The 25,402-nt window shown below is 34.2% G+C and overlaps 1 protein-coding gene across 1 annotated transcript; it reads left to right on the forward strand.

The window, feature by feature from the left end:
- LOC129260718 (probable phospholipid-transporting ATPase IM) lies at positions 1 to 23,813 on the forward strand. The gene is made up of 22 exons (XM_054898671.2): positions 1 to 185; positions 2,300 to 2,398; positions 3,139 to 3,200; positions 4,444 to 4,587; positions 5,656 to 5,738; positions 6,652 to 6,766; positions 7,218 to 7,350; positions 7,865 to 8,055; positions 8,797 to 8,959; positions 10,060 to 10,149; positions 10,763 to 10,928; positions 11,431 to 11,510; positions 12,115 to 12,336; positions 13,533 to 13,630; positions 14,360 to 14,498; positions 15,126 to 15,413; positions 15,871 to 16,054; positions 16,545 to 16,768; positions 17,380 to 17,463; positions 18,086 to 18,227; positions 18,644 to 18,747; positions 19,275 to 23,813. The coding sequence occupies exons 1-22, from the start codon at positions 30 to 32 to the stop codon at positions 19,911 to 19,913; spliced, it is 3,606 nt and encodes a 1,201-aa protein (XP_054754646.2). The 5' UTR covers positions 1 to 29; the 3' UTR covers positions 19,914 to 23,813.
- Positions 23,814 to 25,402: the final 1,589 nt, after the last annotated feature.

The following is a 25,402-nucleotide window of genomic DNA, read 5'->3' on the forward strand; positions in this document are numbered from 1 at the left end:
GATGTGAACATTAAAAAAGCATTTAATTGATGTCTATTTTTTGTCTATTTTCTTCTCTTTTTTTTTTACAGAATAATTACATCAAGACGTCCAAGTACAACATTTTCACCTTCCTTCCCATCAACCTATTTGAGCAGTTTTTGAGGATAGCCAACTTTTATTTTCTTGTACTCTTCATCCTTCAAGTAAGTTTTTATTTTAATATGTTTACAACAAAGTAGTGACAGAGGTGTTGTCATAGTGGTAGTAGTGGTACATGTAGTAGTAGTAGTAGTAGTAGTAGTAGTAGTAGTAGTAGTAGTAGTAGTAGTAGTAGTAGTAGTAGTAGTAGTAGTTTTTAGTAGTAGTAGTAGGAGTAGTAGTAGTAGGAGTAGTAGTAGTAGTAGTAGTAGTAGTAGTAGGAGTAGTAGTAGTTTGTAGTAGTAGTAGTAGTAGTAGTAGTAGTAGTAGGAGTAGTAGTAGTAGTAGTAGTAGTAGTAGTAGTAGTAGTTTGTAGTAGTAGTAGTAGTAGTAGGAGTAGTAGGAGTAGTAGTAGTAGTAGTAGTAGTAGTAGGAGTAGTAGTAGTAGTAGTAGTAGTAGTAGTAGTAGTTTGTAGTAGTAGTAGTAGTAGTAGTAGTAGTAGGAGTAGTAGAAGTAGTAGTAGTAGGAGTAGAATAAGAGGTAGTACTAGTTATCATGGTTGTACATGTAGTAGTAATAGCAGCAATAATACCTCCAAAAGTAGAAGTTCTAGTGGTAGTGATGGTTATTGAGAATCTTTACAGGACACAATTATGAAAACAATATTTCATACCGTTTGAAAGAACCAGATCTGGGCCATGCATTCTGTGTCATTGCCATGGTAATGATACCCAAAGAAGGATTCTATAGAATTCGCTATTATGGCACTGTTAAAATGAAGTCTATAAAGGATATCAGAAATTTTAGATAAAATTAAGGTAGAATGAGTCTAGACAGCTTCTCTGACTTAATACTCACATCAGAAAAAAAGTAAATGTAGATTAGACAGACACATTTATTTATCAAGTGTATGAGGAAGATGTGAGAGGAAAATGTATTAAAGAGATGGACTGAAGCAGATACATATTGTAAAGATCACAACCCTCAAGATTTGCGTCGATAATTGGATTGGCCATGAATGCAAAATTGTTCTTGACGATGTCAATATTATGCATTGATCTGTTCTTGTGTCCATAGAAATGTATACAATGAATGTTTATGATGCTCAATAAATTCGCTGTCTAAGTGCACGCCCTGTGTTAAATGATTCATGGTTCAGGGATATTTGTGGGTTGTTCCATAGAGATATGTTCAGCAGACAAACAGATGTTTAGTTTATAGTTGGACAGACCTACAGTATGCATGATTACATGTAGCTTTGCAGAGTCATTTATACCACAATCCAATGACAAATGTTCATTGCATGTTTGCAATCTAGTGACAACAAATAAATGAATCCTTGTTTTGAGGAATTTCTGTTAAACATACGACCTTATTTAATATTGTGTTTTTACCAGATTATATTCTTTGATTTTGAAATGACTGCATTCAACAATTCGACACATGACATATAGGGGAGAGAAGGATTTATTTCGACTGATTACAAACACATTAACAATTATACGTACATCAGAATTTTAATACTAATCAAAGCACTCTACATGTACCATCAAGCATTCTGATCGATTTGCATTGCATTGAATAGACCACTAAAATGACAATAGAACAGGAGTCCATTTTACTGGGCCCTGTAGGCCCGCCGCCCCTGTTGCATAAAAGATACTAAATTATGGTAACTTTGCCATCTAATGGTAACTACCATGGTAACAATGATCAACAGCCAATCAAAATCAAGGATTCCAAGCTAGTTACCATTGGATGGCCAAGTTATGCAACAGGGCCCAGGTGCCTATAACTGGTTAAAAGCACAGCACAATTGGGATGAATAATTTGCAGAAGAAAATCAAGTGGGATTCAAATTAGAAAATGCCTGATGAAATTAAAAAAATGAACTTGAGTATTAAAGAGACACCACACCATTGCATTTAACAACATTTCTGATTCTCAATTTTGAAATTGTGATCGAACTCACAAAACTCTCTTCTGATTTTAATTTTGACTTTTGCATGTTCTCTTTATTAATAGAAATGTGGATTCTGAAGTACATGTACTGCATGTACTCTACATACATGTACTATCACCTACACTCTTCATGACCATTGACTTTTTTTTACTATGTATTGTATTTGTGAATTCATGTATTGAATATTGGATTCCTTTTCTTCCCTATTTTTCTAGTTGATTGGTCCTATCTCATCTCTAAGCCCTGTCACCACTGCGCTTCCCTTGGTTGTTGTGCTTGGATTAACAGCTATCAAAGATGCAGTAGATGACTTTGTAAGTACTATCTCAAAACACCACTTGACAACAAAAAAACATTAGACAACTTTGAAATATCTGAGCTGTATTGCATAGTTCAAAATGAAACCAAGTAAACTGAAAATCAAAAGCTTCATCTTGTGTTTTAAAAAGTCCAAACTATAAATGCTTTTATCAATTGATAAAATATTGCTACATGTAAGAGACACGTACCATGATTTGGATTGAATAAACTTGGAGCTTTTTCATGAAATTATATGATTGAAATATGGCAAGCAAAATATATCTTATAATCATTTCTTAGAATATAATTTTTATCTGAAATGAGAGCTCAGTGATTCTTATTGAAATGTGAAAAGTATATACTTTGCCATAAAGTGAAAGCTTTTAGTCACATTATTGCAACTTCAACCAACTGCTGACTAGGCCATGCATTATTCAGATAGATTAATTATCCTCTCATTTGGTCTGTAATTCTACCCAACTGATTGTACTCTTTTCCACATACATTCAAGCATTTTCATAGAAACAATAACAAAAATATTTCAATGTTTGTTTTTGCCCATCTGGTCTTATGCTTGTTATAAAGACAATCCCAAAGCTGGTTCTGAATGGAGTGAATTGACTTGAGTATCAAACCTGGCTCACTGTGTCCCAAAACTACTGCTCGACCACTATATTGTATTATATCTTTTGATTTGTCCTCGTTTGTAAATATAGATTATATTTTTTCATCTTTCCCTTTCTGTTCATCACAGAGGAGACATAAAAGTGACAACCAAGTCAACAACAGAGAATCTTTCATCCTTGTTAATGGAGAGTAAGTAGTTTTTATCTCACACACATATGTGTATACATACATTCATCTCCCTCGGTACCATTTAATGAATTCCTCATATTTTGAATTCTACAAACTTTATGTAGAAATGCATCTTTGTGTCATAAAATATGATTTATTGGTTTTCCAAGAATAGACTTATGAAAATATGATGAAATGCGATGAGAACATGTTTGTACATGTAGCTGTGGCTGATATCTTTCCCTGCAATGCAAAGAAGAACCAACTATACAGTTTCTATCACAGGTAGGGCTACCTTAGTTTAGAAGTTACCTACTTCACACCCCAATCAAATGATTGGAAATTGGGATGTAATAGTTTTTCATTCTCATTAAATGGATGTTCAGGCCGAAATTCTTTAAAAAAAAATAGTTTAAGGACAAGTCCACCCCAACACAAAGTTGATTTGAATAAAAAGAGAAAAATCCAACAAGCATAACACTGAAAATTTCATCAAATCGGATGTAAAATAAGAAAGTTATGACATTTAAAAGTTTCGCATAATTTCACAAAACAGTTATATGCACATCCTCGTCAGTATGCAAACGAGGAGAATGATGACGTCATCCACTCACTATTTCTTTTGTATTCTATTATTTGAAATATGAAATATTCTAATTTACTCCTCATTGTCAAGTGAAACAATGATTAATTCCTCCTGAACATGTGGAATTAGGATTGTTTAATATTATATGATTCAGTCAAGTTGGTCCTTATCAAATCTGTAAAAAATGAAATATTGTATAATTCAAACAATAAAAAACAGAAGAAATAGTGAGTGAGTGACATCATCGACTCTCTCATTTGCATGTTACTGAGTTGTGCATATCACTGTTTTGTGAAAAATAATCTTAACTTAAAAATGCTATAATTTTCTTATTTTAAATCCGATTTTTATGAAATTTTCAGCATTTTGCTAGTTTGATTTTTCTCTATTTATTCAAATCAATATTTCTCTGCGGTGGACTTGACCTTTAATGAATAGAAAGGAAAAACATAACAATCACATTCAATTTGATGAAGTGATAATTTCAGTAGCTGTTGTTAGATTATGTTAATGGTCCATCATTGTTGATAGTTGAATGTGTTTTTCTAATTCAACTCAGCTTTTATCTTCCTTCATAAGGGGCTCGCGGCTTTGAATCTCCATGGACCTGTTTTGGCATATCAATTGCTACTACAATATCAGTTCAACTATTTTATTTTGCTCTGTTGCTTTGATTAGGCTTACAACTGTAAAATGGCAGCATGTTCAGGTGGGGGACATCATTCGAATGAAGAATAATGACTTTATCGCAGCTGACATCTTACTCTTATCATCTAGCGAGCCTCACAGTCTGGTGTATGTAGAGACGGCAGAGTTGGATGGGTAAGAGAGAGATAGAGAGACGTCATGTCAAGTCACACATTTGCTTATTGATCAAATACAGACATACAGTGGAATCCCCACTGAAAGTGTAATATGTGTGAAAAGGGTGAGGCCTTTGAAAGTCATTCACTTGTTTTTTGTTTAAAATGTGGCAATAAAGCCAAAAATGAACTTGCCTCTTTCTCAAGCTTGTGTTGCATCCATTTCATGTGCAGTTATCCTTGCTTGAGCTCATTCTCATATGAATGATTGATTGTGATTATATGATACTTTCAAAAAGAAATCCAGCAAAAAAAAAACACTTCAGATGTGCTTCACAAAGTGTAAGAACTTTGAAGTTACTTGACACAAGAACTATTTCTACATCTTGAAGTAATTTTACAATCTGCTGCTTAAAGCGGAAGTTCACCCTGACAACAATTTTATGGTTAAAATAGCCCAAAAATAATAGAAAATATTGCCGAAGGTTTGAGAAAAACCATCCAAGAATAAAAATGTTATTAGAATTTTAATTATTTTATTTGTGACGTCGTATGCGAGCAACGTTCCTACATATCGTATGACAAAAAATCAATGAAATGTCATTTTCTCAGAAAATTGAAAGTGGTTTTTATTGTACCTTCAGTATATCATTAGACAAATCATTTCACCCCGTTTCTAAATAGAAAACAAAATTATGTCATCACAAACCATTAAAAAATTGAAATTCATGCATTCTATGTTACATAACATATGGGGCAGCTGCTTGTTTATGACATCACAAATCCAAAACTTGACATTCTATAACTTTCTTAATCCTTGATAGATTTTCCTCAAACATTCACCAATATTTTTTATCATTTTTTCTGCTATTTTTACAATAAAGTTTTCTCCAGTGTGAACTTCCCCTGTAAAACCTTTAGTAGATTAAGTTAGACTCTACCCGCTCGAATGTCTACTATGTACATTATGTATATTTTGACTTACCCAATTGTAGTTATTTTTTGCAAAAGTAACTCTCATACAATAGGCCATTAAAGATGATTTTCTTCTTTTGATTTGTCATTACTTTTGTTTTTATTTCCCAAGGGAAACAAATCTGAAAGTAAGACAAGCTCTTCCTGAAACTTCAAAATTAGGAGAGGATCTAGAAAGACTGAGTGGTTTCCAAGGTTTGCCATCATTTTTTTTTATTCAGGGGGGGGGGATTACAAAGAATTAAGTGTGAATAGAATTTGTGCTTAAGTACCAACATGCACATGATAAACACATCTCATTGATTAATGTACCTTACATCCCACTTTCAATGTTAATGTGATTCTTAGTCACAAATATCTCTGTATAACACCCCCTAAAACATTAGTATATTTCAGTGTAATACTTGGCAAGGATGAATTCCAAGAAAAAAAATGAATTATATTAATGCAAGCTACAGATATGCATGTTTTTTAATTAAAAGGCCAGGGCCCTGTTGCATGAAAGTTACCATTTTCTATGCAATAATGAATTTGCATGGAATCTTTGATTTTGATTGGCTGCGTTACTGTGGTCGTTGCCAGTGGATGGCAAAGTTACCAAAATAGTAACTTTTATGCAACGGACCCAGCACTATAATAAATTGTCAAAAAATAAAGGAGAGAATCAAGGGACACATAAGCAGTCTCCTATGTTCAAAGTCTAGAATTGCTTTGCTTTTTACATTTATGTTGAAATATATGCAGTGTAGTGCAATATTCCTCTGGCAAGCTTTCACTCTACGATTTTCCAGTATAGGTGTGAAACAGATGACAAGATTTTGTGGTCGAACCCTGGAACAATCAACACACTTTCAAAGAATTCAAAACTGCATTAAGAACTTGTATATGAACATGTATCTAAATGGTCATGAATAAAAAAAAAACATTTCCAACAGCTTCCCTTCCTCCCCCATCTACGTTGGAAGATGAAATTATTTTCAAAGGTGTAAAAATGTGCAATCAGTACTATAATTGTGATTCTAAAACTGATGAAGAATAAAGATCCATGCTTGTTTTAAATATGCTTCTTAATAATTGCATTTGTGTTCCTACATGTATTTATTTTCAGGTGAAATTCGCTGTGAGGCTCCCAACAATGTCTTGGATAAGTTTGATGGAGCAATGTCTTGGGCTGGAGATAGGTTTTCCCTTAATAATGATCAGATCATGCTTCGAGGGTGCAGGTAAGGTTTCTTTTTCACTTTTGTTCTCTTTTTGTTCTCTCTTGCATCCCATACCACTCTTTCCTTTCCTCAGGCATTTACTCTTCTTATTTATCCTTCTTTTCTTCTTATAATCAACCTTTTCCTTTTCTCTTTCATCCCTTGTCATTATCCTTTCAACTTGTCCTCCTCTTTATCTTCTTCATCCTTTATTTCATGTCTTGTTCTACTTAGTGTTCTACCACCATCTTGCTATTGTTCTTTTTTTTCCTTTCATTTTCTTCTTCCCTTTCCTTCCTCTTCTCTTCTTCCTTCCCCTTTCCATTATCATTATGCTCTTTGTATACCTGTATTTATATTTTAGCATCAGTTTACATTGTATAATGCAATAGGACCAATCTTTACCTTGCCATGTTGACTTGAACTATAGTATGATAATGTTATTCTTTATTTTCCCTGTATGATGGTATAGATTACGAAACACCGCATGGTGTTATGGTATTGTTATCTTCGCTGGTAAGGACACTAAACTGATGCAGAACAGCGGAAAGTCTAAATTCAAGAGAACCAGTCTCGACAGACTACTCAACAAGATGGTCATTTTTGTAAGTATGAATATGTTTCTTTAATAAGCTGTATGTATGTGATTGAATTTTCAAAAAGCTGCAATTTCTATTATTTCTTAGGGAATTGAAATGCATTTGGGTCTGTAATACCATTTTCTATATTCAGAGCTTCATTCCAAATTAAATACAAATATTTTTTAATATACATAATTAATTTTTAAATTTTTTTTACAGCATAATTTAGAATTCTACCTCTAATTCATTTGTGAATGAGTGCTCAGTGCAATAGTTTTTATTATAAACCTGGCCTTAGCCAGGCAGCCATCGTCATGGCTGTCCTGGAGGCCTTTCAGCTGCACAGGCATTTGAAAGGAGAAATATTCCTTCCAGGTACCCATTTACTCCACTTAGGCTGACTGCAACACAATGTCGATTAATGCTATTTCAGATGTAATCAATTCTTTTTCATTCTAAAAAATATATACCTTTAGATTTATGTTCTTTGAATGATGATATTTGTATTAATCTTTCAATTTTTTACCAATCCTTCTAGATCTTTGGCTTCCTGTTCACCATGTGCGTGATTTGCGCAATCTTATGCTCAGTGTGGGAGCTGAGAACCGGTAGCGAGTTCCAGGCCTACCTTCCTTGGGAGTACCAGAATGCTGCCACCATCTCTACACTTACCTTCTTCTCTTATGTAATCCTCCTCAACACTGTTGTGCCAATCTCACTTTATGTTACGTGAGTATTAAAGGTCAAGTACACCATCTCTACACTCACCTTCTTCTCTTATGTATGTTATGTAATCCTCAATACCGTTGTGCCCATCTCACCATGTTACGTGAGTATTAAAGATCAAGTACACCATCTCTACACTCACCTTCTTCTCTTATGTATGTTATGTAATCCTCAATACCGTTGTGCCCATCTCACCATGTTACGTGAGTATTAAAGATCAAGTGCATCATCTCTACACTTACCTTCTTCTCTTATGTCCTTAATGTTGTTGTGCCTATTAAATGCCAAATTAAAAGAGAATTGAACTTCAATTTCATGAAAATGAGATGTAAAATAAGAGACCACATCATTTTGATAGTTGTCCAGTTTGTATGTGATCGCGAGATGTATAGTATCAGCTAAATTATCACTGAAAAGTCATTTGATTGGTGTGATGGTATGAGAATATTTGTTTTTTCACAATTTTTCATTTCATCACCTTCATCAGTGGTTCCTTATAGTGATGGTAGTGGTAGTAAAATGATTTTCACCTAATCACTAAGATCATGAATGAAAGTAAGCAACCAGAGGACCGACAGCATAAGTTTCTTTCCACAGGCCTTTTTAATGAGGCAAATAACTTACAATGAGTGCCCAGATTTATTTTCAAAACCAGGTGGATTACAAGACCACTGTTCTAATTACTGAGCTATCATGCCTCTTCTATCATTTTATATATATATTATTATTCTTATCTTATTTTAGAGTGGAGATGATACGACTGTGTCAGAGTCTTCTTATCAACTGGGATGTCAAGATGTACTATGATCCAAAGGAGACTGGAGCCAGGGCCAGGTCTACAACCCTCAATGAAGAACTGGGCCAGATACAGTATGTCTTCTCAGACAAGACTGGGACTCTTACTCAGGTAATGTACATGTAACCCACCTTTGATGGTTCTTTTACCTTTATTTGTCTTAGATACCTTGATTTTATTGGTTGTTGTGCAATGTTACCATGGTAGTTGCCATTGATCGTATGTTCATGCAACAGGGGTCATGATGTGTGTGTGAGTATAAGCAGTGATAATGCCTACTCCCTCATCAAAAGTATTATGAATAAAAATCTTAAAATCATTTAATGTATATTTATTTTTCAGTCCTTTGAAAGATTGCTTGCACCTTTTACAGATTTCTTTAACCCTTTTAAACTGAAAAGCCGTAAAACCGGCCTCACCATGAAGGCACATATACCCTAAAAGCCGGAATGTGATTCGAAAAGCAAGGGTTTTAGATATCAGGTGACCTTTTGAAAATGACATCATTTTAGAGATATTCAGTCGATACCTTCAGTTTATAATTTCGTCAACAATTGGTTTTCATTTGTAAGGTTTCGGCATAAAAAAATTACAAAAATTTACCTCCCTACCAAGGGGGCTCGTGTGATAATACACGGCGAGTCGTATAAGGACTATGCGTAAGCTATTGATGATTTTCTACTTCCGTCAAAGCAGTGATTTTGAGAAAAATCTGAGATTATTGTTAGTACGTCTTTCAAATGTCATGTTTTTCTTCATTTTGCCTTTAATCTTGATATCTGCAAATAATTCAGGGTGAGGATCACGACCATTAAAACTAAATCAGGGTTCAAAGGATTAATCTGTTTATTCTAATAAGAATTTGCCATTATCTCCTGATTTTTTTAGTATGTCACGGTTTGTGGTTTTTTTTGGGATATAGACATAAAGCCTCGTTTAGAGATATGGTGAGACCAGCACCATTTTTTTTTTACATTGCTTTGAGCTTTGTTGAGGGAGTGTCTGAGTAAGCTATATAATAGTTAGTTGTTAGGCAAGGGGTTTACTTCCTACTTTGTTGAATTTATAAACAGAAATGTATGGATAGAGGACTAAATTAATTTAAAAAGTAACTTCAAGAAATTTATATTAGGCTAGGCTGGAAATGATTTGTAACTGATGTTGATGTACAATTTCATTGTTGGTTTTAAAAATTCATTTTGCTCATCCAGAATATGATGACATTCAACAAGGCTTCCATTGGAGGAAGAAAGTTTGGAGAGGTGAAGGACATCAATGGGGATGTCATGGATATAACAGAGGTAATAAAAATATTGATTATTATTATAATTATTTTTTTAGAAATATGACAAGCCAAGTCACTTGGCCAAATGATTACAAAGCCTGGGCTGACTTGGATGGGTCACTTTTTAAAAATGCTAGAAAGTAAAACAGCCCTTACCTCAAAAACAACGAGGGGAAGAGGTGGAGAGGGATACCATCTATAACAACATTAAAAGGATATCTCCTAGAAGATACTACTTGGAATGAAGCAGTCTTTTTCAAGTAGGATCATCAAAAGTGGAGGTTTTTCTTTTTTTATATCCTTATGTGGATGGAAAGAAGTAAGGCCTATCTGATTTGCATCTGCTGGTAGACCACTACGCTTGAATGAAATATCCGTCAAAAAATGTATATTCAGAAATTGGGAGTGAATTTCCTGCAAGACTAATAAACTTTGGACAAATGATAAACTTTGCATTTACATGCTTCTAACAGCAAGAATCTTGATTTACATAGATCAGATTTAAATATGCTGATGGGAATTAAACATTTCCGTAATTCTTGGAGATGACATGCATAATTTTCAAACAGCTTTATGAAAATTTTCCTGCTTACTTATTGCATTACTTTGTTGTCCCCTCCCCTATACAGGACACACCCCTTGTTGATTTCTCATCTAATACCATGTGTGAGCCAGGATTCAAGTTCTATGATCCCAGCCTACTTGATTCTGTTCAGAGGGGTGATAAACATTGCTGGTTGTTCTTTCGTCTTCTATCTCTCTGTCATACTGTCATGCCAGAAACTGATGCTGATGGTAAGTCCTGTCCTCTATCTCAATGTCATACTGTTATTCCAGATAGTAAGTCCCGTCTTCTATCTCTCTGTCATACTGTCATGCCAGAAACTGATGCTGATTATAAGTCCCGTCTTCTATCCCTCTGTCATACCAGAAACTGATGCTGATGGTAAGAAGAAACACAGATCACCTTTTTCGCATAGTGCCTTATAACAGGATTTCTGCTAAGAGAGACAGCACAAACATTTGACAAGTTGCCTACCGGTAATTTGTTCCACATTTTTTAACCATAAAACAAATATTTTTTTTAACAACACATCCTGTATCGCAAACAAATCAATAGAATTGTACAACATTAGACGAAAGAATCAAATAGTAAAAAGACATTGTACAGTACTTAACCCCCCTCTTCGATATTATTGCTGAACCATTTACATTCCCAGAGTCAGATAGAAATGTCAAAATGATTTAAAAATTAATTCTGTGGAGATAATGATGACAACTGTATTTTTGACATCAGGTAATCTTGCATACCAAGCTCAATCACCAGATGAGGCAGCATTGGTTGGAGCAGCCAGAAATTTTGGCTTTGTTTTCAAGGTAGGTTATTACAATCAAACCAAACATTTATAGAACAATAACCTTGATCTGTGCTTGTAGGGACATAGCCAATTGAAAACATAGTGGGTAAGAAAGGGAGTCAGCTTAAAAATGAGGAATCAATAGGAAAATTCAATGAAGTGATCAAACATTCTTTCCCTTTACTTCTCACATCATGATAATTTGAGAGCATTACAACTTGCAACATGAGAACAAGTCATTGCAGGAAAGACACAAATAAAGGGGGTAAGACCTAAAAATACTTCATGGGATTGCCCATTATTGCATCTAGAAATTTAAAAAATGATGAAGTTCTTCTTCCTGTTGAGCTAATTATAATAATAATATGATAATAGCTATTTTTTATGTAGTGCTTTTCCCTTAATGGCCCAAATCTATCACAAATAACTAGCCAGTATATCAACATGTCATAACTTCTTTTTTTTAAATAGAAATGAATTGAATAAACAATGCTGCTCAGTTAATTAAAGTTAATTCTGGTGATATTAAATTGAGTATTACATCAACCCAATTGATGCACTGCTGCACGTCATAGCATCCATTTTCATCTCCTGCTCTCTATTTTATTATGGTTTTTTTTCAGTCTCGTACACCAACCACTATCACACTGGTCGTACAGGGACAGGAAGATGTCTATGAACTCCTTCACATCCTTGATTTCAACAATGTAAGGAAACGGATGTCTGTCATTGTCAAGCAGGGTCAGAAGATCAAGCTCTTCTGTAAGGGTGCGGACACCGTCATCTATGAACGTCTTGGTTCATCCAGTGATGCCTTGAAGGATGTAACCAATGAGCATCTCAATGTAAGTTTTAAACTTTGCTGAGTTGATTGGAAAGTTGTATTAAGCTCACAATATTCCGGACGATTTGACCTGTATGTGACTAATTATCTCAATATAAGTTATGAGGTCTTAACAGTCTTGCTCTGTTGATACACTTGTATCAAGCCCACCTCAAGTGGAGGAGAGTATGATTGTTTGGTCGAGGATGAAGGATGCATTGACAAGTGTAAAGTATAGCAAGGGGTTAAGAGGGATATGAGGTAAATCTGGCCACCCCTGTTAAACAGGAACCTCTATGTTACTGAGTGACAGGAGATATTCTCTTATAAAAACAAATCTTGTTAGCTTTGGGGTCAGAAACTAGTCAGAAGGCATTTTGTAACTATTTCTCAAACTAAATCACAGGAATTCACAAGCTTGATCCAACTTCCCCATCAGACATCAGTTTTAGTATGATGTCACACCCACACATGTCAAAAAGTTGACAGACCTGGTGGGTGTTTCATAAAGCTGTTCGTAAGTTAAGAGCTACTTTAAGAACAACTGGTGATCCTTTCTTGTGGTGAATGATAAGCATAAAAGTGTTCATTGACATGGTTTAGCGCATAAGAAAGGATCACCAGTCGATCTTAAAGTCGCTCTTAACTTACGAACAGCTTTATGAAACGGGCCCCTGGTGGGTGTTTCATAAAGCTGTTTGTAAGATACGAATGACTTTACGCACGACTGGTGATCTTTTCTTGTGCTATCTGATATCCCTATGTAATTGAGTTATGACCCAAGAACAGGTTTCAGTCGTGCGTAAAGTCGTTCGTAACTTTACGAACAGCTTTATGAAACACCCACCAGCATATCACTGAGTTGTGCATATAACTGTTTTGTGAAAAATAAGCAAATTTTAAAAATGTCATAACTTTCTTAGTTTACATCTGAGTTTGATGAAATTTTCAGCATTATGCTACAGTAGTTTGATTTTTTCTATCATTTCCAATCAATAATTTTCTGGGGTGGACATGACCTTTAAGATCGAGCCAAGATTTACGTTTGAGTCAAACTTAAGGTAAGTCAAAATTTAGGGTTTGAGTCAGACTGAAGTTCAAGTCTATATTTAGGTTCTTAATGTTATCTCAATTATGTAGAAACTTAAATGATATTTTACTCTTTATATATTGCACCAATCCAAATTCGTTTGTATTTTTTCCAACCTTGACCTTTAGGACTTTGCTAACGATGGTCTGCGAACTCTTTGCTTAGCTATGAAGGAGGTGGATGAACACACTTATTATGAATGGAGAAAGAGACACCAAGAAGCATCGTAAGAAACATATTCTAAAAATTTACACCCTCCAAATTTTTTATTAGTTTGAATGGTCTGCTTCAAGTATGAAATTTTGCATTTTTGAATATACCAAAAAGATGAATTATTTCTGATAAGACAGCCGAAAAAAAAAAAAGCCAGGAAGAGGACAGGGAAGAGTTACTTTATGAAGGTTTCATAACTTATACAACACAACACTGCCCTGTAAATGTATTTACACACATATTTGAACGTATTATTCAATTAAAAAAATGGATTAAAACAATCAGCACAGAGGTTGTAGCCTATAGCACTGTAGCCTACATTTATGACACATTCATGTATATTGAATAGAAACATAATTAAAAGATAAGTGTAAAATGATGATTGGTGAGAATTAAGAATGTGAGCTGTAAATGAATTTATTCCAGCGGATGCCTTGTCTCCATACCAGTCCATATAAACAACGCTAGCAACTACAGCATCAGATGCATATACACAATCAACATCCACTCGTGAATTAATAATGGAAATATATGTAGAATAGAAATCAGTCAACCAGTTAATTGGCAAATATAGGAATGTTCTTCCATGCTCTAACTATTTATTTACAGGTTCTTCAAAGGGGGTATGAATGTGCTTTTTAATTTGTATATTGGTATATTGAATATATGTCCCTTCAACCAAACCTCAAAATGTGAAATTGTATGGTAAAAAGGATCAAATTGGTAATTCTCTTTCTTACAGTTTAGCAACGGTTGACAGAGAGGCCAAACTAGATGAGGTCTACAATGAGATTGAACAAGACTTGGTTCTTCTCGGAGCTACTGCCATTGAAGACAAACTTCAAGATGGAGTTCCACAAACCATCCAAAACTTGCACAAGGTAAAGGATCAATTCATGCTAGATATTTCATACAAACTGGAGCCTTGATGAATTGACATTTGCAACCAGGAAGAGCATACCTGTATTTACTCCTGCAGAGATGTAGGGTTAGGAATGTGATATGGTCTGGGGGGTTTCAGAATATGAAAGATAAGAGTAGGGGTTAGGTTCAGTTTGTGCAAATTTATCATGGGAGCAATTTTCTGTCATTTAAGAATATCATAACTGAACAATATTCTAGTTAAATGGAAAAGGGTATATGGCTTTACGATTTTTATAGAATTTGTTATCAATCTTTTTCAATTGCTATACCTCATGTTTAATCAATGCATGTGATGACCTGCACAGTGTCCAAACAATGTCACTTTTTACTGTTGAACCCCATGACTCTACTGGGGTGCATTACCAATACCCTTGTCAAGTTTCAGAATATTTCATTTGTTGACAATACCACAAAATATTTGTTTACAGTTTTGCCTGCTGCCATATTGCATCATTTATTGTTTACCTTGCTAATTTGTGTTGTTCACATTTAGATCGTAATTGTATGTGGGTATGAAGCCTAATATGCACTTGTTTTGATGTGAAATTTCACTCTCAATCACATAAATCTCTATATGTCCTCAGGCCAACATCAAACTGTGGGTGTTGACCGGAGACAAGCAAGAGACTGCCATCAACATTGGGTACTCCTGCAACCTCTTGAGTGAAGATCTCAACGAGATCTTCATCATCTCAGCAAAGGAGAAGGCGGAGGCTCGTGAGGAACTTGAGGGGGCACTGTGCAAGATCAAGGACGTGATGGGTATCAAGGATAAGGGCCAACTGGATGATGATGTCTCCTACCAGAGCAAGGACATTGATGAGCTTGGAGATATCTACAGTTTTGCCATTGTTGTAACAGGAGCTGCATTGGTGAGAGAGCGGCCACTTTTGTATTTTCTGGAATTTAATGGGTTGACTTGGAATTTTAGCATTATCCTATTGACTTTTTATAGAAAATTACATATGACCTAATTCTACTGAAAAAATGTTGGCATCCTTTGAAATTTCAGTGCCATGTACAACTCTTGTGTATGGGGAGATATTTTAGGGGGTTACAGCTTTAGGTTCAAATTTGATGAGGGATGCATTATATCATAAGAAATATTTTTGAGAGATGAATTTTCAAATGTGGGTTTCAACATTTTTGAAATATTGAGAATTCTCTGGTAATATGGTCTAATTCAAAATATTCATGATGAATCGATCAATGAAAAAGCGATAGAACAATCACTACATATTTGAAAGATTTAATTGTTAAAAATAGTCCATTACTTTTTCAGAAAAATATAGTTTTAAACTTTTAACCTTTATTTGTTATTCCTCCCAGGCCCATCTTCTAGACCCAGAGGTAGAACTAGACTTCCTAGAAGCAGCCTGCTACTGCAAGACAGTAATCTGTTGCCGAGTGACCCCTCTACAGAAGGCTCAAGTAGTTGACCTTGTCAAGACTCACAGGAATGCTGTCACTCTGGCCATTGGTGATGGAGCTAATGATGTCAGTATGATCAAGAGTAAGTACAGTCCAGATCCATTTAACTTAAGTACAAGTTTACTTGTCTACTCTCAACAAATTTTATTAAAAAGTATAAATGAGACTTAAATATCTGCTTGGAGGAGGATTGATATGGGCAGATGAATGCACAACCATGATGGAATTTATTAGAGATATTCTTTCACGTAATATGCAGGGTAAGCGTGTTTCTTTTTTCAAAAAATAATTAGTTTCAGTTAGTAATGAATTAACTGAATTAATATCCCAAAAGGTGTTTGTCTGTTGTTGTTTTTTCTTGGCATATCAATATCTTCTGTTTTCGATTCATTCTTTTGGCTTTGATGTTTCATCAAATAAAAATGATATGTCATGTAGATTTCACATTTGCTACATTTATCTGCATATTTATAATGTAATTGCTTCACGCCGTATTTGGCAATTTAAATTTCCATCTGTGTATGATCAACAAAGCAAAATGTATTCATTCTCTCTCTCTCTTTCACTGTTAGCTGCTCACATTGGTGTTGGTATCAGTGGTCAAGAAGGAATGCAGGCCGTACTGTCCAGTGATTTCTCCTTTGCTCAGTTCCGTTACCTAGAACGTCTGCTCCTCGTCCATGGTAGATGGTCCTACTATAGAATGTGCAAGTTCCTCTCCTACTTCTTCTATAAAAACTTTGCCTTCACTGTCTGTCATTTCTGGTTTGCATTTTTCTGTGGTTACTCTGCTATGGTAAGTATCATCCTCATCAACATTACTTGTTTGGCCCCATGGAAAATTATCATTATTCTAATTTATTACAATCTTTATCATCAAATCTATGAATGTTGGAATTTTTTATGTTTCATGATAAAATACATTAGATGTAGTGAGCATGTGACATCATCGATTACTTCATTTGCATACTGGCCAAGATGTGCATATAACTGTATAAATAGCAAATATTAAATTGCCGTACATGTAGATTTTTGATCTTGCATCTTATAATTATGAAATTGTTAGTGCTGTGCTTTTCTTATTTGTTTACTAAATTTATTTGTTCAATTTGTCTTTTTGATGGATGAACTTTTAAATGTATTACTATGAATTGAAAGCATTGGTGTGTAGTGGTTGTGATACATTTTTAATCACTTGGTCATTGGCTTGAACCTGACTCCATGATGTCATTTTCCTTCAGGGAAAAACAATATTTCCACATTATGCTGCACTCAACCCAGGTGAGTAAATTGGGTTGAAGTAGAAGTATTCCATGGAACTGCATAACTGTGCTGTAGTGTTGTAGAATACTTCATTGTCAAGGATAATGTATCAAAAGTATAATTGTTTTTTGTTGTTTCCTACAGACGGGCTATGACCAGTGGTTCATCACAGCTTACAATACTATCTTCACGTCTACTCCTGTTATATCACTCGGAATATTTGACCAGGTCAGTGATTGAACTTACATATGACATCCTTTTTCTGTCTTTTTGTCTGTTTTACTGGAAACTTGCACCTGTTTTTTGTTTGCTTAGATCTTTGTTTATCTGTCTGTCTGTTGATCACTCTCTCACTTTATTTTTATATCTTTTCAGCTGTATACTTTTGTTTGTAAATCTGTCTGTACTGTAGTCCATACAGTATCAATGTACATATCACATCAATCTTCATTTACCAGTCTGCTACATTAAGTGATAGAAAATTAAATGACGTTGTATCATCAAAGTCTAAACTTACTTTCAATCAGATTTTTTGTTAGCATAGATCAAAATAATGATAACATTATGTCTTATATTGATGTATTATCATTCTTTCGCTATCTTTGTTATAATAATTGCTGTTGTTATTGCTGTTTGGTTATTTGAAAAAATCAACCTTTTTTATATTTGACCCCATTTGTCTCCATGTTCAAATAATGATAATTTGAGAGCATCACAACTTTTCCATGTGAACTGTAAAATGGAGACAAATCATTTCAACATATGTGTCATACATTTCATGAAAATGCCCTTTTAGATGTCTTTTCTATTATAATGTAATTAGATGTCTTTCTATTTCTGTGTTGTCCAGGATGTGAATGATGAAATGAGTATTCGATTCCCAGCGCTCTATAAACCAGGCCAGAAGAACAAATTCTTCAACTGGTTTGTATTCCTAAAAAGCCTTTTCCAAGGAGTCATTACTTCACTCGCCTTGTTCTTCATTCCATATGGTAAGATGTGGGATAAAAATGATGATCATGATAATGATGATGATGGTGGTGGTGGTGGTGGTGACGACAGCGATAAAGATTATGGCAATGGTAGTGACATCAGTTCCCTCATTTGCATACCGACCAGAATGTGCATATAACTGTTTGTGAAATTAATTGAAACTTTAAAGTGTCATAACTTTCTTATTTTACACCCGATTTTGATGAAATTTTCAGTTTTATTCTTGTTGGTTTTTTCTCTTTTTCTTCAAATCAACTTTTTGTTGGGGTGGACTTGTTCTGTAAAAAGGGAACTGCTTAAATATTGTTAAATCAATATTGCAGCATCCTTTTAAAGTTGTTTGTTTTGAGGGGGGGGGCGCTTTCATTGAAAGAAAAATATATTCACACTTCTTCCCCTTTTCTTTTGTTTTTAGGTGCCTTGTCTGAGAATCTGTCCCCTGATGGTCAGCCTATACACACACAGTTCCTCTTTGGCGCTATTGTGGCGTCTATGCTTGTTCATGTTGTCAACTTAAAGGTCAGTTTCAACTTTCCTCCTGTGCCATTTCAGAAGTGATTAAGTGTTCATATAAATGTAGGTATGATGACCTCATGGACATAATTATAATTTCTTGAGGACCTGGAGATGATAGTTCACTGCCTTCCTATTCATTTTAGTATCTACAATTCGTTCACACTTTCTTCTTTTTACTTTGGATGTTTCCTGCATTTTATTGCCTGGATGAAATAAGATTTGGTCTTTAAGCATGCTTTAGTATTGAGATGTTCAGTGTAAAGTGTAATTCCCACTTTCATTCAAACATCCCTTTCTACTCATGTGGTGGCTCTGATTAAATGGTATTCAGTGACAAACAAATCCCTCCCCCCCCAAAAAAAAAAAAAAAAACTTCTGTAAACGCTATATTTAAAAGGCCATAAAGTGTAGAATAATGTAATGATTTTAAAACAAAAAATCTTCATTATACTTTCATCATATTACTTTTGTATTTGTTATCCTGACATTTTATAGTTTTTCAATTAATATTTGTTTTGTTTTAATTCCAGATTGCCATAGATACTTCCTATTGGACTGTCTTTAGTCACCTATGTATCTGGGGCAGCATTGCCCTCTACTGGCTGTATGCTCTTCTGCTATACTCCGAGCCCATATATGAACTTCTGAGGGCGACATTTACCTATGTGGGAGTCACATTTGTTATGTGTCGTCTGCCGACATTCTGGTTCACCATAGCTCTCTTACCTGTCATCCTCCTCTTTCCCGCTCTTGGAAGACGATCGCTGAGCATGGATGTTGCGCCGACGTTGACGGACCGTGTTAGACTGCTCCAAAGGAAGGAGGCACGGGAGGCCAAGAAGGCGAAGGGAAAGGGAGACGTGGAGCTGACAAAGATCCGAAACAAGAGTGCAATCCCCTCAAGGATCGGCTCTGCCCGACCAGGATCTCGCATGGGGAGCGGAAAGTCGCGACCTGGATCGGTCCGCTCCGGTTACGCCTTCGCACATCAAGAGGGCTTCGGGGAAATGATCACGTCGGGGCGTAGTATGCGTATCAAGGATCCACCAGAAAAGAATGGAACAACCGGTGGTGTCAAGAAATCAAAGAGTAAGGAGAATGTGGAAGAGAAGAAGGAGAATGGTGTTACTATGGTAACAGATGAAGAAATTAATGAGATATTAGCATAGTACCTACAAATTATATAATACATGTCATCTGGACCCAAAAGACTATTATTTCACGACACAGGTACATGTAATGTCCCTCTTCCTTGTAACAGTTTACATTTTTTTTTTATATTCATGGTGTGTAAAGAATTACTAGTAATGCCTTATATTTAAGCCTAAATGACAAAATCTTGGGTAATTTTATTCTTTTTGATCTTATTTATTTATGAGCTATATCATAAAAATGAAAAGTAATATCAATTATATTTATATCCCATGCTTACATCGTACGTGTATATATATATAAATATATATATCCTTGCCTCTCCTCGCCCTCACAAAGTGAAGACTTTCCTAAGTTGTAATAGTCTTCTTGTTTTATTAAATTGATGATTAAAATGAATTTCGTAATAGAACACTAATAAAAGTGACCATCTAATTCTTTAAAGTGCTCAGAATGAATAGTTTCATTAACATTGCCACAAAAATCATTGACTTTAAGATTTTCATAATTTCAAGTATCATATGGAGATGTATATTCAAAGACCAATCATTCTAATGAAAATTACAAGGTAATTTATTTTCAAAAACCTTGCATTGTATTGCAATTAATTTTTAAACTGTAGAAATTCCAGATAGATTGCTGTAAACATTCAAAGTCAACCTACGAATGCTGTTGATTTGTTGACAGCTCTTAAAATGAATGAAGTATTAAGATACAGTTGCCTTAATCTTAGGTTATTGCTTTGATACCAAAATATCATACTGACCAGAAAGGTTTATAATCTTCTAGTTTACTGATTAAAGTAAGAAAAAAACCAGGATCCTGTTTCATAAAACTTGTTACAATAACAAATCTGCAATAACAGTTAAAAGCTACTGAAATCATTCAATTTGATTGGCTGATAACAGATTTGTCATAGAATTTGGGCAGTTCTTATTATAACTAGTCTTTATGAAACGAGACCCAGTAGTTTTCCTTCAAACTTCCAATGTAGGGTACATTATTCTTTTTATTTTAAGTTCTCACAGTTGGTACAGATAAAAAAATTGTGTGTTCCGATTCATCCAGATATTACTTAGATTGTTCTGGAAACACATTGTCAAAGGAGATACATGTAGATCGAAAGAGGCCTTCTTTCTTTCGTATACAGAAACCTTTGTTTCCACAACGATACACTTAAATCTCCCTGAAGATGAGAATATGCAGTCAATGATTTATTGTTGGTTAGTGTTTATTTAGTGTTGGTGTCAAGAATTTGGGTGTTAAGAGCTGTTGATTCTAGTACATGTACAAACACCAAATTTGGGTTTATAGATGTTATACCAATGACATTATTTGTAGCTCTACACCTAGTTTAACTCTGACTTAGCACCAGCTCCATGTCACATCCAGTGTTATGTCTGGTGCTAGTTTACTTAAACACCAACACCCATTTTTAATCACCCTGTGCTTGAAACAGTGGGTGATTTTTAGGAGCAACGTTTTTTTTTTTTTAACAAAGTGTGAACCTAATAATTATGTGCCAAACAAATTTAAGCTGGAACATTGTATCGTACCAGCTGATACAAGTGCATCAATTATTTCAATTTTCAGTCTATGTCGTGAGATTTAATATTTCTGTCTTATTTGAAATCAGTTTCATTTTCAACTTTGATGAACTTGTCAGTATACACACATCAGGGAACATGTTTCATAAAGAAGGTTATTAACAACAAGACAGTGTAAATTTACTTTTATAAGCTTATGAATGCAATTTGATTGAGTAAGAGCAAATTTCATTGAATTAAAGAAGTTTCACTGATACGATGCTTGTGGTTTATTTAAATGTTTGAAATAAAAAAGTTCCTTTCAATATCATGAAGTACTTCACTCAAACCTATGATACCAAGTATATTATAAAAAAGAACTCTTGTTGGTCTAAAAACCATTTGCCTAACTGTTTTTTTTTTTGTCATAAAGCTTTTGCATTGAATGTAAATGAGGACCAAAATACTAGTTATTACTTGTCTTATAACCTTACACAAATATTTTACCAATATTAAATACTTACTGATATTTCAAGGATTTTTTTTTTTTGGGGGGGGGAATGTTTGAATGTCTTATTTGTACTTTTTTTGGTAACTGCATTATTTTGAAATCAAAAGATTATATGACATTGGAACATTTTAATACTTCATTAAGAATGTAATTGAGTTTTGTGATGAAACCACATCCAATTGCAAAGTAAATTAAAAATCCAGTCTAAGTTTTAAAGACGTTTGTGTTGATACAGTCAATATCCTACAATTATTTGCCCTATTACTTAGAATGTTTAACAGTACTGAAGCATTACCAAATAACATCATCTTTTATAATCATTCATTACAGTTGGCAGATTTTGAAAGAGTTTGTTTTGATGAGGCGACTCCATGTAATTTACATTTGATATTAATCACAATCATAATCCAAATCAGTCTACATGTCGCTGATGTATGCCCTGTGTACTTTCCACCCCTTGATAAATATCATAAACAGTATAATTTCATGTATCAGTGTAGGGATTTTTACTCTAAGATTGTGTAGTTAATATATCTCCTGAATTATTGCTGCACAGTGTAACACATTTGTGTCTTTGATCATGTGTTGTGAGTATGCAATATTGTCTAACAATGTCTGCATTAATCCTTTCAACACAATTTAACAATATATTCCATATACCATAGCCTTAGTTACCATCGTCATAGAGCTCAAGTGTTAAAACCAAAATAGGAAAAATCAGCTTGGCAGTGTGTTTGCTAAGTATATTTTTCATTTGGTTGGAAGGAGCTCTCCCCCCCCCCCCCCCCCCCGCCCCTTTCCCTGGTGAATATGATCAGAGGTAGTGCCATGGGTAGATCCTTCACTTCCTTGCAAGAGTTTGATTTGTTGTTTTTTTCAGAATTTTATTAAACACAATATTTCTTTACATTACTGTGAGAGGTGTTACACGTACTGACAGTAGTGTTTTTAGTAGCTGAGCCTCGTGGTCATAATATTTTTATATAAGTGGAATATCATGTTGTCCTAATAATGAATGTATTCTTTACTGATATTTAGCATATGCCTGATCTTTCATTGTGCAGATTTATTGATAATAAAAAGTGTATGAGGTCACCATATTCTAGAAATAGCATGTTTGCATGTTCCAAATAGCTTTCAAGTGAAGAATGTACATGCATAGCAAGACCTGGGATTAAATTGATAATGTTCTCACATAGTCTCCATTAGTGCAGGTAGTTAGTAAATAATGGTTTTCATTTGATGTGGGGACATTTCAAATAATCATGAAAGACGATTTCCAATGGTTTGTCCAATGGTGTAGGAATGCTTAAATTTGCCATTCTGTAAAAGCCTTAATTACAGAAAACTTTGTAACTAGTCAGGAGTTGGTTTATGTTCATAGAAGTGTTATGTCTTTAGGTCAGTGTCTTTCAATCATTCACTACTCTGATTTAATTGATTTGCTGAATAGTAATTTTAGAAAATGCTGAAAATAATGGGACTTTCACTGCAATTTTTTTTCAAATATATAGTGTTTTCAATGCACGAATGCTTACTGGTACTGCACACATAATGGAGGCCGAGTGAGATATGATCCTGTACTTACCTTTTAATTCCAGAAATAAAATATACTCAACTTTCATAATTGAGAATCCAGTCCTGTAGTATTTGTTGTAACAAGGATTAGACAACAACTTTATATATATGTGATGCATAAGAAGAAAATCTACCTCCCCTGGTATTGGCTGTACATGAACAAATTATCAAAATTAGACATGGCTCAACTTTTGATTTGTGCCCATCATATCTTGTTTATTTCCACATTTACAATTGAAATAAATTTTGGTATAATCAATACTTGTATTCATATAATAATTTCATAAAGGTATTTTCAGTAACACATTATGTGAATGAGTGCACCATGCCATGTATGACAAGCTCCATACCTATACTACATGCAAATGTTCACACATATGATGGCAAATCAAATTTTGACATTTTACTGTTCCATGAAATAAAATTGTCAAGTTGAAAAAAGCGATCAGGATTAAACTGTAAGGCACTTCATTTTAAATTGTTGTATCATGAGATTATATTGCTAGTGTAATTTAAAGATGGAAATTATTTTACATTTGTTATGTTATAACAAGTAGAGGCTGTCAAAGAATTTGGTATTTTCCTTGAATCTTGAAATGAATCTTGGTTGGAGAATTGTTATTCTTATTGTTTTCCTATTAGACATGATTCAACTTGCTGTACATGGTTATCACTTATTTTGCAATCCTAGATTATGTGATGTTTCTTCAAGTTTAAATTGCAACTAGATTATATAAGCATCATCAATTTGGAGCATGTCAAATACCAAACTTTGAATGTAATATAGATTAAGACAAATCTAGAGTGGTACATCGTCAAATAAGTTTTGGTTGTACATTTAGTCGGCAACAAATATGGAAACAATGAAATATAAGCTTTTATATTTGTATGAATTTAGAGTGCTCACATTTTGAAGTATCTGTATAAGTAAGATTTAAAAAAATCTTGCTTGGCAGTATTTTGTTTTTAAGAGATGTGACGCTGCCCGAATCCTACTCCCCCTAACATACGATTGATTAGCATGTAAACAATCTTCAATTCTTTTAAATCCCTCCTTCATTTTTTGTCCACCAAAGTGAGGTTAAAGTCGTTCTCTTTTATTTTGTAATTGCAAGAGTGAATTAATTCAATTTATCTACTGTAAATCTTTATGCATATTGAATGCACCTTCTAGGATTATTCTACGATTAGTAACTGCATAACTGCCTGCAGATAAATTTCTAATACATGTACAAACAGTATCTTTCACAAAGATTCTACACTGATTGAGTTATCTTTTATTTTTGTACACAAGGTGAAAAATTTGACATAAATTTTGTTTGGTACAATATATTGTCTTGCTAAGGCTTCTATACCTCATCGTAGTGAATTTTGTTTAACTTTTTTCCTCTCCCCAGTATAATTTTCAAAGAAATTTCTGTTGTGTTTATATATTCATATGATTTTCATTGTGCCTTCGTGGGCTCTTCTCCTGCACCAAGTCGATCAAAGATTTTTTTCACAGAATTTCTCAACCTTGTACGATTTCTCGCTGAATATGATAATAGAAATGATGCCTTGATCAAAACAATTCTTTATACAATTAGATCATCAGCGGATTTTTAGGCTGAATTTTATATATATTTGAATCATAGATGTGTACATCATAGAGCATATGGTGATGCGGTATTTAGGTGCACTATGCACTGTGGTCATTGGTAGTATATTTGTTTGAAAAAGTATTAATTAGAGGCTATATATAAATCACTCCTAAATGTATAACATGTTTACCAGTAAGTTAAAATAGAGGCTGTGGTGTAATGATTTATGCTGAATATGGGTTTTTTTTTACAAAGATGTTTAATTTTGTATCATACTATTTGTTAATGAGCTATGTCTTCATTAGAGTGTA

This window comes from Lytechinus pictus, unplaced genomic scaffold (assembly GCF_037042905.1).
Source record: "Lytechinus pictus isolate F3 Inbred unplaced genomic scaffold, Lp3.0 scaffold_19, whole genome shotgun sequence".
Classification (NCBI taxonomy): Eukaryota; Metazoa; Echinodermata; class Echinoidea; order Temnopleuroida; family Toxopneustidae; genus Lytechinus; species Lytechinus pictus.